General features: G+C 43.0%; 1 protein-coding gene across 4 annotated transcripts in view; it reads left to right on the forward strand.

The window, feature by feature from the left end:
- PDZRN4 (PDZ domain containing ring finger 4) overlaps positions 1-13,192 on the forward strand; it is a 263,260-nt gene extending 250,068 nt beyond the window's left edge. For all 4 annotated transcript variants that reach the window (XM_086610014.1, XM_086610017.1, XM_086610015.1 and 1 more), the window contains 2 exons: positions 1,458-1,574; positions 11,666-13,192. In XM_086610014.1, coding sequence (XP_086466140.1) covers positions 1,458-1,574; positions 11,666-13,192 — 1,644 coding nt within the window. The remainder of the gene's footprint in view (positions 1-1,457; positions 1,575-11,665) is intronic.
- Positions 13,193-14,574: the final 1,382 nt, after the last annotated feature.

Raw genomic sequence — 14,574 nt, forward strand, 5'->3', positions numbered from 1 at the left:
CAAACAAGACAAGTAAACAAAACTAGTGACCAGTACCAGATGTTTCAGAAAATGGTTTGAAAGTCCCATAAAGGACAAACATAAAAATTACATGCCCTCAAGAATAAAAGCATCCTTCTAATCTCAAGCTGTTAGAGGCTGGCTTTGCCAAGGGAGATGATGAAACCCTTGTATTCTTTATAAGAGGAAAGAGTTCATTAGCATGGGCAAGAACACATCAAAGTTTGTGAAGGAAACAGTGGTTTCCTGTCAATATTCAGCTAGAAGTACCACACGGTGACAATCACTCCATGTGTAGCTTTGAACTACTACTTGCTGGTTTGGTGTAATTGTTCAGACTGGGATCTGTGGCTAGAGCTCTCCTGGCTTTGAGGCAGTGGTACTTCTGCTGCTGTAGGTGTTGGCCCGTGTTGCATTGCTCTTGCTGTCTTGAGACACAAATAGCTGAAACTCTTGTAATTGTCTAATGCTGAGACTTTCGCCTTTTAGCGTCTTTTTGTCACCTTCTTCCTCTGGTTCCTTCACCAGCGACAATAAGCGTTTCCCTCTGCTACAATCTCGTCATTATAGCCAGGAGAGCACTGACCAATATTTTCCTTTTTGACGCAGGGTGCCATCTGGCACGGGATTACAGATAGAAATGGATGTGTGCCACATGCGCACACGTACGCACTGAACAAAATGGAAAGAAGAGCATTTTAGGACAGAGGTGCCTGTTTTATCGGTTTAGAAAGATGTGAAAGGTGCAAAGTGGGTGCAGGAAGAGGATATACTCACTTGACAGAAAACATAGCATCCCCTCCTGTCCTTTTGCAACACCTGTCTACACCAAATGTCAAAGTGTTATTTTATGCTCGGGGAAGAAAACAAACAAACGGATAAGCCTCGCTGCCAGGCACACCATAGAACAAAAATAACCTCCCTTCAAATCACCGCATCTTTCTGTCACCTTCCTCCGTTTGTTTGTTTACCTGGAAGATCAATGGGAAAACGGTGACAGAAACGCAACATAAGGTTTCTATTGAGGTGGCGGCAGCAGGGCACAGCGCGGGGACGCAGGTTGTTAGAGGAAAGAGCCCGGTTGCCTCCTGGCCCTATTAGTAAAGTTGCCACTCTCTGAGCGCAGGGGCTCTTGGCAGTAATGAACATGACAGCTTCAGGATTATGCGCTGGGCCTTTCATACCTTTTGAAAGGAAATAATGTCTATGCTGTGCAGTCTCCTTCATTATGACAGAAAATCAGTCATACTGTTTCAAGAAAGGATAAAAGGCATAAGAGTCTCATTTTTTTTATCCTTCTTTTTCTTCTCTTTTTGAGACGCGAACTCCTACCGCCTGGCTTTCTGAAGAGGATCATTAGGATAAAAAGAGCTAGTCAAGCATTGCCGTTTGGGTTTACCCTGTTTTAGCATGTGTCCTTGCTAACGCAATATAACGTACTAATGTATTCTTTGCAGCTGGAAGAAGGGTGGCTGGATGATGAAAGGAATGAATTCTTAGAGGAGTTAAACTTGGAAATGTTGGAAGAGCAGCATAATGAAGCGATGCAGTACACAGCCAACGAGGTGGAGCAGGTAGGACTGCTGCTAATGTAGCACTTGAAATTTTGCTAGGTATACTTTTTTATTAATAGAGAATTAAATGGTATGCTGTAAAATGGAGTGAAAGGCTTTGATAGAATTCTGTCTCTAAAATGCTGTGAGCTGCAGCGCGCTGTAGGTAAGGAAAAGGAGAACAATAGATGCTTAGGCCCTGGATCACAAGTTAGCAAACAATTTAGGAGGCTGTGATAAGTGCAGATTTCTCATTTTCTCTGAGCTCTCAGGATAATACTGCTTTCCTCCTTTAATTCTGAAATGTTTGGGGTTTATGTTGTTATATTTTATGTCAATATTTTTTTAAATTAATTTTATCAGTGTGGCACCTAAAGCTCCAAGTTGAGATAAATCTCCCTCTTCTTGTATGCATGTGAGGTATGAGCCAGCCCTTGAACCAGAGAGCTTGCAAAACAAGATGGAAGAGGTGTTTAAAATAAACAACAAGTGTTTTGGTAATACAAGTGTGTTTTTCTTATACCGACAGCACACAGCTCAGCATTTGTTTTGTTAATGGAGACAAATAAGCATATTGTTAGCGTAGTCTCAGCTTGCTGCTATCCTGACTTTTACCTGCCCATATGTGCTGTAAGCAGTGTGATGTGGCAAAGATGCATGTGCACCCCCAGCCATACAGTTTCATCAAGGGATGGGTCTTCTCACTTGTATTTTACTGTGAAAGGCATAAGTGACCTTATCCACACCTGAATCAGATCATCTGCCAGCATGCACACCTGTTTGGAGCCAAGGAAATAAAATCTGACTTCATCTTCTGGCTTCTGTGTATGTGCAGCTGGGAAGAAACTGTTTTTCCCCCCACTGAAATTTGTGACTTGCAATTTTTTCCCCATTCTGAATTGATCGAAAACAGAGCCTGAGGCATTTTTCTTTCAAGTGAAGAGAGAGAGAAAGACTGTGAGAACCTGCCTTCTTTTGGAAACCAGGGAGCGTATTTGGATAACAGGAGACCTGGCTTCAAATATCTCACCGCCTGGTCCAATCTGGGGGCCTGAACGTGCATCTAGCCTCTTTCCTCCTTACCTCCCCTCCAGCCTTGATGCTTGGTTATTGACTGGATGATAGCTCCTATTCACTGTACATAAATTAAATATTAATTGGGACAGAGACACTGACGTAATAATTAAGTCAATTATCTGAAATATGATAGATCAGATTACAAATCCTTGATCTTACAAGCATTTAATTATTTACACAAAATACAATAACTCTAGGATCAGAGGTGAAGGGAGCCTTGCAACAAGATTTATGGTGGCCTTTTAGTTATGACCCTGTTTTCCAGGCAGTGATCCAAGCCTCAGTTTCCCAGCTAAAATGTGCTAACTACTGCACTGCTTGCTACTTTGAATTGATATGTGGCATCTTGCTTATTTTTTTAACCACAAATTTTATCTTGGATAGCAAAAGATTTCCTGTCAGAAAGAACACTTGTTCTTGACAGAGCAATTTCCTTTGAACAGTGATGTTTTCACACAAACACCCAATTCTGGAGGAAATTCTTGAGCAAGTCTATCTATAAACCCCTACTTAGCCCCTCACACGATGTGTTGGGGTCTCTGAAATCACTTCACAATTGTCATCTTCCACTCCCAAGTTCTTCTCAAGCTTTGGCTTTTTCACTGATTTTGAGTTGTGAGCAGTGTTAGTTACTGAGCAGTGGTGTTCTGTGAAATGGTTTCACAGAACCCAGTGAGACTGTTTATTCTCCATTGGCATCTTATATTAAGGATTGGGATTTTTTTCCCCTATTGAGATTTTGTATTACTGTAGAAGAGAGCTATGCTTGAAAAAAATATGGTCACTTGTGCTTTGTCAGTGTCTGACATTGGGTTGCTTGAAGTAATTCTAGGACAGCCAGACATTTCTTTGCCCTTCTGATGAGTAATTGAATCAACCAAATGCAGCTTGGTGTGTAATGGGGCGTCAGTAATTTCTGACAGCTGCTGTCTCTCCAGACTCTATGTAGTGACTCGGCAAGTCGGAAAACTGGTTCTTTACTCCTTGTTAGGCTGGGAAATCTAGCAGTTTCCTGAGGTGAATCACATCATCCATCGGAGCAATGAAACCTCTCTCATTGCAGCTGCCAGTGGCCAGGCTGAGTGTCTTCAGGCTCCCCAGCTGGCCATGGAGATTTCGCTCTAACGCCAGCCTTGATTTTTGTGAACCAAAACACGGTCCTCTGGCTTCATAATCATCTGTTGTCATGAAATCTTGTGAGATACAGGAGTGAAAACACACTGTAGCAAAATATCCTTCCAAATACGAGTCTGTTTTACAGAATGCCATTTTAACATTTAGTAAGAGCCATCACAGAAAAATCTGGTACAGTTTGTAACAGAAGAATTAAGTAGGTAGTCGTGTCTTTTCTGTATGTTTTTGAGCACTCTATAGAATTCAATCAAGAATTGTATGTCCTCTGTATAGAATAGACCAATAGACCTCAAGCAAAGATGTAATTCTCCATTTTTTATAACTCATTGTATTGCTTCCCCTTTACAACATTGCTGTTCATTGTGCAGCAGAGATAACTTTCAGAAGAATACCATACATTTGCCATGCAGAAATTCTTATCGGTATCATGGAATATATCAAAACCTATTAAGAAGAGAAAGAATTGGATAAAAAAAAAATCATTCGAGTTCATTCAAAGCTGGAACACAGTGAAAATATCTGGGGGAAATTCTTTTTTGAGAGGGGCCCGTTTTAAAAGAGCAGCATTGTTTGCAGAAGAGCATTTTCCCTTTTAGTGAACCACGGAAATCAATCCCAGTCTTCCCTCATGACTGAAGTACCTCATGGTTTGCCTGCCACTGGAGATTCCTCTCACTGTGATCAGTCTCACTCTCACTGTCAGAGACTGACCAGAGAGCCCAGCAGCTACTTTTATTAAAACCTTCAACTGAATCTCACTGCCTTCAGACTTTAGTAGCAGCCTGGGGTTTGAGTCCCAATATACGTCGTAAGTTGTAAAATGAGAATAGAACAGTGCCTGAATTCCTGTAAGATTAGCCATTTTATGGGCATAAATGCTTTCTGGAGCTGAAATGCAGAATCTTTTGAGGTTCATTTATTGCTTGATTGTACGCACCGCCAGGTTCGCCTTCTCATTATCTGAGTTCTCACTGCAAAGATGAGGCCTAAGGAACCCTTTGGTATTTCAAATAGAAGTAATTGTAGAAGAGATTGACAATGTAGGTTTGAAAACAAACACTTTATTTGGAATAGATAATAGATAACACTGACAAAAGAAACGCACTGACAATGGGAGACTCTCTCTTGTTTTTCAGAGGGGACTTAACCAGGAATTAGGCTTGCTACCTTTCAAAATAAAATTAAAATAATCTCATGTTGTAAAAGACTGCTCAGTCTGCACATGTTTAGGAGCTCTGGCAAGCACGACAAGTCCAGGACAGAAATGCTAGAAGCTACCTTACTTGACTCACAGTGGACTTTTTAAAAAATATATCTCAAAGACAATAAATATCTGTATTACTTTCCATTTTCTTAATTGAACTAGCTGCAAGTATCCACATATCAGGAAAAGATTTAAAGTGATATGGATGTCTGCTTTAGGTTGAGAAGAACCTGATTGTACAGGCACTTGTTTCTTCCTGACAGGGAGGGGAACCCAAAGTGATTACCTGACATTCAGGTCCCTGTACTATAGACACTTACGTTTGGTCAAATCAGTCCCACCCATCAGATTTCTGTTAGACTGGAAAGATGGGGTTTGCTTTCTTTACATCTTCTGTGTGTGTATGTGTGTTAATTATGGATAGTGTAACTTGAGTAGATGGCAGCATATTATATTCATTCAATCTAAATCAAGTGAAAGTTGAAGGAGCAAAGTTTAATTAGAGTGATGTGGAAAAACAAAAGCCACTAATTCTGAAAGTGTCGATTGCGTGGGTCCAAACTCTAAAGTCTATTTCAACACCTATACAAATAAATACATTAAGGGATTTTTTCAGAAGTGCTCAAATATATGCTTTGGTGGTGTAGCACCATGCTGGAGACATCAGAGGAAGCATCATGGAGCTCTCCACTAAGCTGTATAACTGCTAGCACAGTATGGATAAGCCACCCTCTTTAGAGAGTAAGATGGGTTTAGTCATATGGATACAAGTTGTGCTATGTCACTCACCTTCAGGGTCAGAGAGCAGTTCCTGGCCCTCCTCCACCCAGATTCCTGGCTTTTCTGAAGCACAGCCCTCCCAGTGTCTGGTGGAGCTGTTCTGCCTTGAGTCAAGAGTTAAATATTTTCCAGAGCAGTGAGAAACGTGAGTTACGCATCACAGCGGCTGGGGTGCAGTGTAGGTGACCCAGACTGGAGTCACTTCTCTGCTGAAAGGTTTGAGGGCAGAGGAGGTCAATACAAGCTGGAGTAGCTCCAAAGCAGGTGAGAGAAGGAACCAGAATAGCTTATGTAGTGGCACTCAGCTGGAAGAGATACACTAGAAAAATACAAAATTAAACCTAAATCTCCAGCATTCTTGGTGAATGCTGTGGCCATTTGGCTGGTTGGGGTGCTCTTCTTTCTGGGTACTCTTGGTTTTCATGAAAAATTCTCCAGGCATTGTGTTTTTTCTCTGTGTAAAATATGACATTTTAGAACTCTTGAAAACTGGGTGATGTGGGAAGACATTGCATTCCCACCACTTCTCCAGCTACTCCTGAAAATGGAACTAAAATGTTGCAGCCACTTTGGAAAAATATAACAAGAATCTTAAAAATTATCTTCCTATGTATTTTATACACCATAGCATAAGCTGAGGAAAGGAAGAATAGATAAGTTTTAATTACACGTCAATTCTACAATAGTTAGATATTTAGAGTGTTATTGGTACTACTCTTCATATTGCTTCTTCCTGTGACAAGCTACCCTTGTTTTTTTAAGGGGATAAGTAGAAAGGTCTGAGAGGATCTCAGGTGTGGAAAATAAATCATAGAATCATAGAATCATAGAATCATAGAATGGCTTGGGTTGAAAGGGACCTCAAAGATCATCTAGTTCCAACCCCCCTGCCATGGGCAGGGACACCCTCCACTACACCAGGTTGCCCAAAGCCTCATCCAACCTGGCCTTGAACACCTCCAGGGATGGGGCATCCACAGCTTAACTGGGCAACCTGTTCCAGTGCCTCACCACTTGCAGAGTGAAAAATTTCTTCCTTATATCTAATCTAATTCTGCCCTCTTTCAGTTTAAAGCCATGGCCCCTTGTCCTATCACTACACGCCCTTGTAAAAAGTTCCTCTCCAGCTTTCCTGTAGGCCCCCTTTAAGTACTGGAAAACTGCAATAAGATCACCCCGGAGCCTTCTCTTCTCCAGGCTGAAAAGCCCCAACTCTCTCAGCCTGGCTTCATAGCAGAGGTGCTCCAGCCCTCTGATCATCTTCGTGGCCCTCCTCTTGACTTGCTCCAGCAGCTCCATGTTCTTCTTGTTTTGGGGACTCCAGAGCTGAACACAGTATTCCAGGTGGGGTCTCACAAGAGCAGAGTAGAGGGGCAGAATCACCTCCCTCGACCTGCTGGCCACGCTTCTTTGGATGCAGCCCAGGATACGGTTGGCTTTCTGGGCTGCCAGTGCACATTGCTGACTCATGTTGAGCTTCTCATCCACCAGCACTCCCAAGTCCTTTTTCTCCAGGCTGCTCCCAATCCATTCTCCGCCCAGCCTGTACTTATGCTTGGGATTGCCCCAACCCACGTGCAGGACCTTGCACTTGACCTTGTTGAACTTCATGAGGTTCTCACAGGCCCACCTCTCCAGCCTGTCAAGGTCCCTTTGGATGGCATCCCTTCCCTCCAGCGTGTCCACAACACCACACAACTTGGTGTCATCTGCAAACTTGCTGAGGGTGCACTCAATCCCACTGTCCATGTCGCCAACAAAGATGTTAAATAGCACCAGCCCCAGTACTGACCCCTGAGGAACTCTACTCGTCACTGGCCTCCTCTTGGACATTGAACCGTTGACCACAACTCTTTGAGTGCGACCATTCAGCCAATTCCTTATCCACCAAGTCATCCATCTGTCAATTCCATGTCTTTCCAGTTTAGAGACAAGGATGACATGTGGGACAGTGTCAAATGCTTTGGATAAGTCCAGGTAGGTGATGTCAGTTGCTCTTCCCCTATCCATCAATGCTGCAACCTCATTATAGAAGGCCACCAGATTAGTCAGGCAGGATTTGCCCTTAGTGAAGCCATGTTGGCTGTCACCAATCACCTTCTTATTTTCTATGTGCCTTAGCACAGTTGCCAGGAGGATCTGCTCCATGATCTTGACAGGCAGAGAGGTGAATCTGACTGGTCTATAGTTCCCTGGGTCTTCTTTTTTTCCCTTTTTAAAGATGGGGGCTATGTTTCCCCTTTTCCAGTCAGTGGGAACTTCACCAGACTGCCACGACTTCTCAAATATGATGGATAGCAGCTTAGCAACTTCATCCACCAGTTCTCTCAGGACCCATGGATGCACCTCATCAGGTCCCATGGACTTGTCCACCTTCAGGTTCTTTAGATGGTCTCAAACCTGTTCTTCACCTACAGAGGGTGGTTCTTCATTCTCTCAGTCCCTGCTTTTGCCTTCTGTGACTTGGGCTGTGCAGCTGGAGCTCTTGCCAGTGAAGACTGAGGCAAAGAAGTCACTGTGTACCTCAGCCTTCTCCATATCCCAGGTAGCCAGGTCTCCCATTTCCTTCCAGAGAGGGCCTACGTTTTCCCTAGATTTCTTTTTATCACTGACATATCCATAGAAGTTTTTCTTGTTGCCCTTGACGTCCCTGGCCAGATTTAACTCTATCAGGGCTTTAGCTTTCCTAACCTGATCTCTGGTTGCTCAGACAATTGCTCTGTATTCTTCCCAGGCTACCTGTCCTCGTTTCCACCCTCTGTAGGCCTTCTTTTTGTGCCTGAGTTGATCCAGGAGCTCCTTGTTCATCCATGCAGGCCTCCTGGTGTTCCTACCTGACTTTCTCTTTGTTGGGATGCACCGCTTCTGAGGTTGGAGGAGGTGATCCTTGAATATTATCCAGTTTTCTTGGGCTCCTCTTCCCCCCAGGGCTTCATCTCATTGTACTCTACCAAGTAGATCCCTGAAGAGGCCGAAGTCTGCTCTCCTTAAATCTAGGGTAGTGAGCTTGCTAAGCACCCTGCTTGCCTCCCTAAGAATCTTAAACTCCATCATTTAATGATCACTGCAGCCAAGGATGCCCTTGAGCATCACGTTCCCACCAGCCCTTCTTTGTTGGTGAGAACAAGGTCCAGCAAAGCACCTCTCCTGGTTGGTTCCTCTACCACTTGGAGAAGGAAGTTGTCATGAATGCATTCCAGGAACCTCCTGGATTGCCTGTGCCCTGCTGTGTTGTCCCTCCAAAAAATATCGGGGTGGTTGAAGTCCCCCGTGAGGACCAGGGCTCGTGAACATGAGGCAGCTCCTATCTGTCTGTAGAGGGCCTCATCCACCTGGTCCTCCTGGTCAGGTGGTCTGTAGCAGACCCCTAGTACTATGTCCCCTGTCCCTGCTCTCCCTTTAATCATAACCCATAAGCTCTCAGTTGGGACCTCATCCGTCCCCAGGCGCAGCTCCATGCACTCCAGCTGGTCTTTGACATAGAGGGCAACACCTCCTGCTCTTGTCCCCTGCCTATCCTTCCTAAAGAGCCTGTACCCTTTTATTTTGACACTCCAGTCATAGGATTCATCCCACCATGTCTCCGTGATGCCAATAAGATCATATCCCAACAGGCGCGCACACACCTCTGACTCCTCTTGCTTATTCCCCATGCTGTGTGCATTGGCATAAAGGCATTTAACTTGGGCCCCAGATGAATCTGACTTCCTGGCTGGAGCAGCTGGAATTCGTTTCTTCTGTTCTTCAGGTACTTCCCACATATCTATCATTCTTGATATTATCCCCCTTCTCCTTCAAATCTAGTTTAAAGCCCTGTCAATGAGCCCTGCTAGCTGTTGCACTAAGACCCTCGTTCCCCTCTGAGAAAGGCAAGTCCTATCTGGTGCCAGTAAGCCTGGTGCTGTGTGGCCCACCTCATTGTTGAAAAAGCCAAAATTGTGGCAATGACACCAGCCACGGAGCCACATATTAATTGATTGGATGCATTTACTTCTTCTAGTGTCACTGCTTGCAACTGGAAGGATAGAAGAAAAGATTACCCATGCCCCAGATCTTCTTACCAGCTTTCCCAGGGCCCTGAAGTCTCTCTTGATCGACCTTGGACTCCATTTTCAAATACCATTGAATTTTTAAAACTTGCAGAGTTTTCATGAAAGTCTGCCTTCATCCCTTGGAAATTTCAAAATCTAGTTTCTAGAAAAGTCTGACCCTACAACATCAAGAAACATTGAACCTTTGCATGATCCCTTGAATAACACTGAATACATTCTGACTCATGATGTTTAAATTTAATGGGAGGGTTTCTTCCCATTTAGGGAGAGTAAGAGATAGTAATTGACACATTCCTGGTGCGGCTGCCAAAGCTACATGAGAATTATACATTTATTGTGCATTTTCTTATCAGCTGCACGTTGTATATGCAAAAGGACGAGGGTAAAATGTATGCTACAATTTTAAAAAGAGGTTTTTCTTTGCAGGTCTTGGCTGACAACAAATTACTAAAACATATTTTCAGAAACATTTAACTGGTCTGTCACAGAAATAGAATTATCCTCATGTTGTGTTTCTTTCAATATTTATTTTATTCCACTATTACATTGCATTTGGGAGGTGGAGGTTATTTTAGTCTTTCTGAGACCAGGCCATTGTTTTTTCATAACAAGTGAAGAAAGGAAAACAGATGAAGGGTGTGTGATCATGAGGTGCACATGAAGAGAGGAGAAAGTATGAGTTAGGGCACACATTTTCATCATGTTTTACCATCTGTCCAAGTAAAGAAAAAGGGAATTATGACAGTGGCCTCTTTGAGTTTATTTCCTTTCACTGGGTGCACTGTACCTTTTTTCTCCCTTGATTGTTACTACCATTATACATAATTATGCAATTATACCTCCTAAAAGAGAAATGACGTTTGGTTGGTACTATGTACACTTAGATATTTGGCGAACAGGCCATATAAATTGCACTCTGTGTGATTGCTTTGTAAGGAGAATAGGGGGGAATTCTTTGCTTGTTCTTTAGTTTGAAAAATAAAAATTATCTGTCTCTTCAGAGAGGTACTATCTCACATTCTTTGAGAATATAAATAGGTTGAGAATATGAATAGGTTAGGTACAATGAGTGGAGCGCGAATTAAAAAACAGCAGCCTAAAAGCTTGACATTGTGCCCATGGCAAGCACTCAGTGTTGTTTTACACTTAGTAGTAAAAGGCTGGTTTTATTTCTGAGAAACATTAACTAGGGAACAAAAATGATCTCCAGGGATGCAATGGAGAGAGAGAGAGAGGTCTACTTGAGCAAAATCCTAGAATTCAAAATGAATAGTCTTTTGGAAAAAGACTACTGAAAATAGGAAGTCTGAGAGAAAGCCGTAAGGGTGTAGTGGAACAGGGCAGCCCTTTCCAGGCTCCAACCCTGCCATCTCCATGGGGCAAACAAGACATTCACTGATTAAAAGAAGACAATAGTCTTTTTGCACGCTCTTAGATTGTACTAGTCATTGTTTGCTTGGCTACTTGCTCTGGTTTTTTGAAGTGACACCAGTACTGAAGCTTTTTCCCAAGTTTGAGAAGATTTCAGCTCCACCAGCCTCTGGCCATAATCCAGAATAAAAAAAAAGTGCACCATCTGGTGATCATTATCTTTAAACGCTGCAAAGAGATGGCTTAGCTAGAGAGGGAAATATTTCCGTCCGGACTTTAGAAGATATGTCACTAGTGCTGTAATTCATCCACTTCGCTCGGTATGGCCACCACAGCATGACTCAAAAGCTATGAGCAGTAGGACTGCTGTTTAGTGATCTGTTTTAATTCAGTTTAAATCAGATCCCAGCTGTTTAAGCAAAACAGAGCTGGAAAATGTTCTCATGTAATATGGTCTGCGTTTGATAATCATTTTGGTTTGCTCATTTTTTTAGCCAAAGAAACATGAAGAGGAGGACGGCACTACAGACACTGCAACCTCATCATCCAACAATCATGAGAAGGACAGTGGGGTGGGACCTACAGATGAAAGTCTGCGTAATGATGAGAGCTCGGAGCAAGAAAATGCACCAGAGGAGCAGAACAGCACTACCTTGCAGAGCAAACGGGAGCTGGGCCACAGCCAAGATACGTTAGGAAGTGTGGAGCTCCAGTGCAATGAAAGCTTTGTGTCTGGGGAATACATTGAATCTGATTTCATAGGAAACCCAGAGGAGGAATGTGAAAAGTTTCGGCAGCTGTTGGAACTGAAGTGCAAGATTCGAAACCACAGGGAGTACGACCTGTATTACTCGAGCAGCACAATAGAGTGCAACAGAAGAGAGCAAGACGGAGTGGAGCATGAGCTGCAGCTACTCAATGAGGAACTGAGGAACATTGAGCTCGAATGTCAGAATATTATGCAAGCTCACCGGCTCCAAAAGGTGAGGGATCAGTATGGAGACATTTGGGCTTTACATGACGAAGGGTTCAGGAATTATAACACCAGCATAGATGTACAAAGAGGCAAACTGGATGACATCATGGAGCATCCTGAAAAGTCCGACAAGGACAGCTCCAGCGCCTACAACACGGCTGAAAGTTGCAGAAGCACTCCGCTGACAGTAGAGCGATCCCCTGATAACTCTCTGCAGAGGATGATCAGCATCACCAACAGGAAAAACCTGAGGAGCACAATTGTGGCTAATCAGTCATCCTCAGGACAAAGCAACAGGGAGACAACCTCAGCCAAAACCAAACCCACTGAGCAAAACAGCGCTGCTGAGGATGCAGTGCTGGCATCAGAAAGCAGCAAATTCACAGACCAGGAAAAGCAGAGCGGCGAGCACATTCCCTACCTGTCTCCATATCACAGCTCTTCTTACAGGTACGGGAATATACCCGCTCACGCAAAGCATTATCAAAGCTACATGCAACTGATCCAGCAGAAGTCTGCTGTGGAGTACGCCCAAAGCCAGCTCAGCCTGGTGAGCATGTGCAAAGACTCACAGAAGTGTACGGAGCCCAAGATGGAATGGAAAGTGAAAATAAGGAGTGATGGGACGAGGTACATCACAAAGAGACCCGTTCGAGACAGAATCCTGAAGGAACGTGCCTTAAAAATTAAAGAGGAGCGCAGTGGGATGACGACGGATGATGATACGATGAGTGAGATGAAGATGGGTCGCTACTGGAGCAAAGAAGAGCGGAAGCAGCATTTGGTGAGAGCTAAGGAGCAGAGGAGACGGCGGGAGTTCATGATGAGGAGCAGGCTGGAGTGTCTTAAGGAAAGTCCGCAGAGTGGCAGCGAGGGCAAAAAGGAAATTAACATTATTGAACTGAGTCACAAAAAGATGATGAAAAAGAGAAACAAGAAAATCTTGGACAACTGGATGACAATCCAAGAACTGATGACACACGGTGCTAAATCTCCAGATGGCACAAGAGTGCACAATGCCTTTTTATCAGTTACTACTGTATGAACGCAACTTCTTTCAGAGAGTATACTACCAGTTTAGGTAGAGTACGATTGCCTCGTTCAATGTGGCATTTTTATATATTTTGTGACTGTTTATAGTTTGACCTTTTTTGTAAGCAAAATTACTTGGTAATTTTTCATTTGTTTTTCATATAACGGTACCTTCTTTATCTGGCAGTCTTTCTTTTTCCTGCGATATATTCATATTATCCATTTGTAGAAAAAAAGAGAAAAAGAAAAGCAAAACAAAAAAAGTGGAGAAGCCAATTAGTTTCTTAACCTAATTCATATCCTGTAAGCTAAGATCTGGATTTATTTCTCTAGTTTTCTTTTTTCTACTTTAGTAACAATACAATACCAAAACAAAATGCTTTATACTGTATCCTTGGCTTAACAAGTTTTAAAGTTTTACATCTTAGATTGCATCTGTTTATAAATCGTATGCCACATCCCATCATATTGATAAGAATGACATTTTTCCAACTACACATTGTACAGTACATTAATCTGTAAATTGCAATTGTATTTGTCCAAGTAAAGTGTAGGTGGGCAATTCTCCTGTGTTATGTAGTGGCATTGGTCATGTAACTGGGCAGTATGTGATAATTGTGAAGATGAAAGAGAAATAAATTATTGCTTATCTTTAAGAAAAAAAAAAAGTCAAGAGTTCTTTGATTTAAATTGAGCATTTGCCTTTCAAGGGTGAGTTATTTCATTATGCATGATATTTACAGCACATAGAGATTTCAAGAACACGGGACACAATTCTATAGACTAATTCTTATTAATTCGCTTTTCATTTTACAGAACACACAGGAGTGGGTGGGTCTTTCTGACTTCATCTTACCTGCTATTATTAGTTGATTGAATGATTCATTGATATATTACTGTGTCATATGCTGTCAGGTTGCTACTCTGGGTCCTTTCCCTGCCTGGGCTTGCTGTTTATTCTACGCATACAAAACATAAACAGAGCATACGCCTAACTTTGAGCCGAATCTCGTGCGAGAAAAGCTAGCAGTGGCTGCCACTGACATTATCATAGAAGATGAGTTAAGGCAAAATAGAGAATGAAAGGCAACCGAATGAGTTAAGGGTTTCACTTTATTGTTAAGGAGCATCCAAGTCTTGTAGAAGAGCCCCAGCAGGAGCTGGCTGGGGCTCAGGAGCAGAGACAACTTAGAATCATAGAATGGTTAGGGTTGGAAGGGACCTCAAAGATCATCTAGTTCCAACCCCCCTGCCATGGGCAGGGAAACCCTCTACTCCACCAGGTTGCCCAAAGCCTCATCCAACCTGGCTTTGAACATTTCCAGGGATGGGGCATCTACAAACTTGCTGCCTGGGTGCCTGATGGAGGAGAGGGCATTGTCCCTCCTTGTCTGT

This window comes from Tauraco erythrolophus, chromosome 4, assembly GCF_009769465.1.
Source record: "Tauraco erythrolophus isolate bTauEry1 chromosome 4, bTauEry1.pri, whole genome shotgun sequence".
NCBI classification, from domain to species: Eukaryota; Metazoa; Chordata; class Aves; order Musophagiformes; family Musophagidae; genus Tauraco; species Tauraco erythrolophus.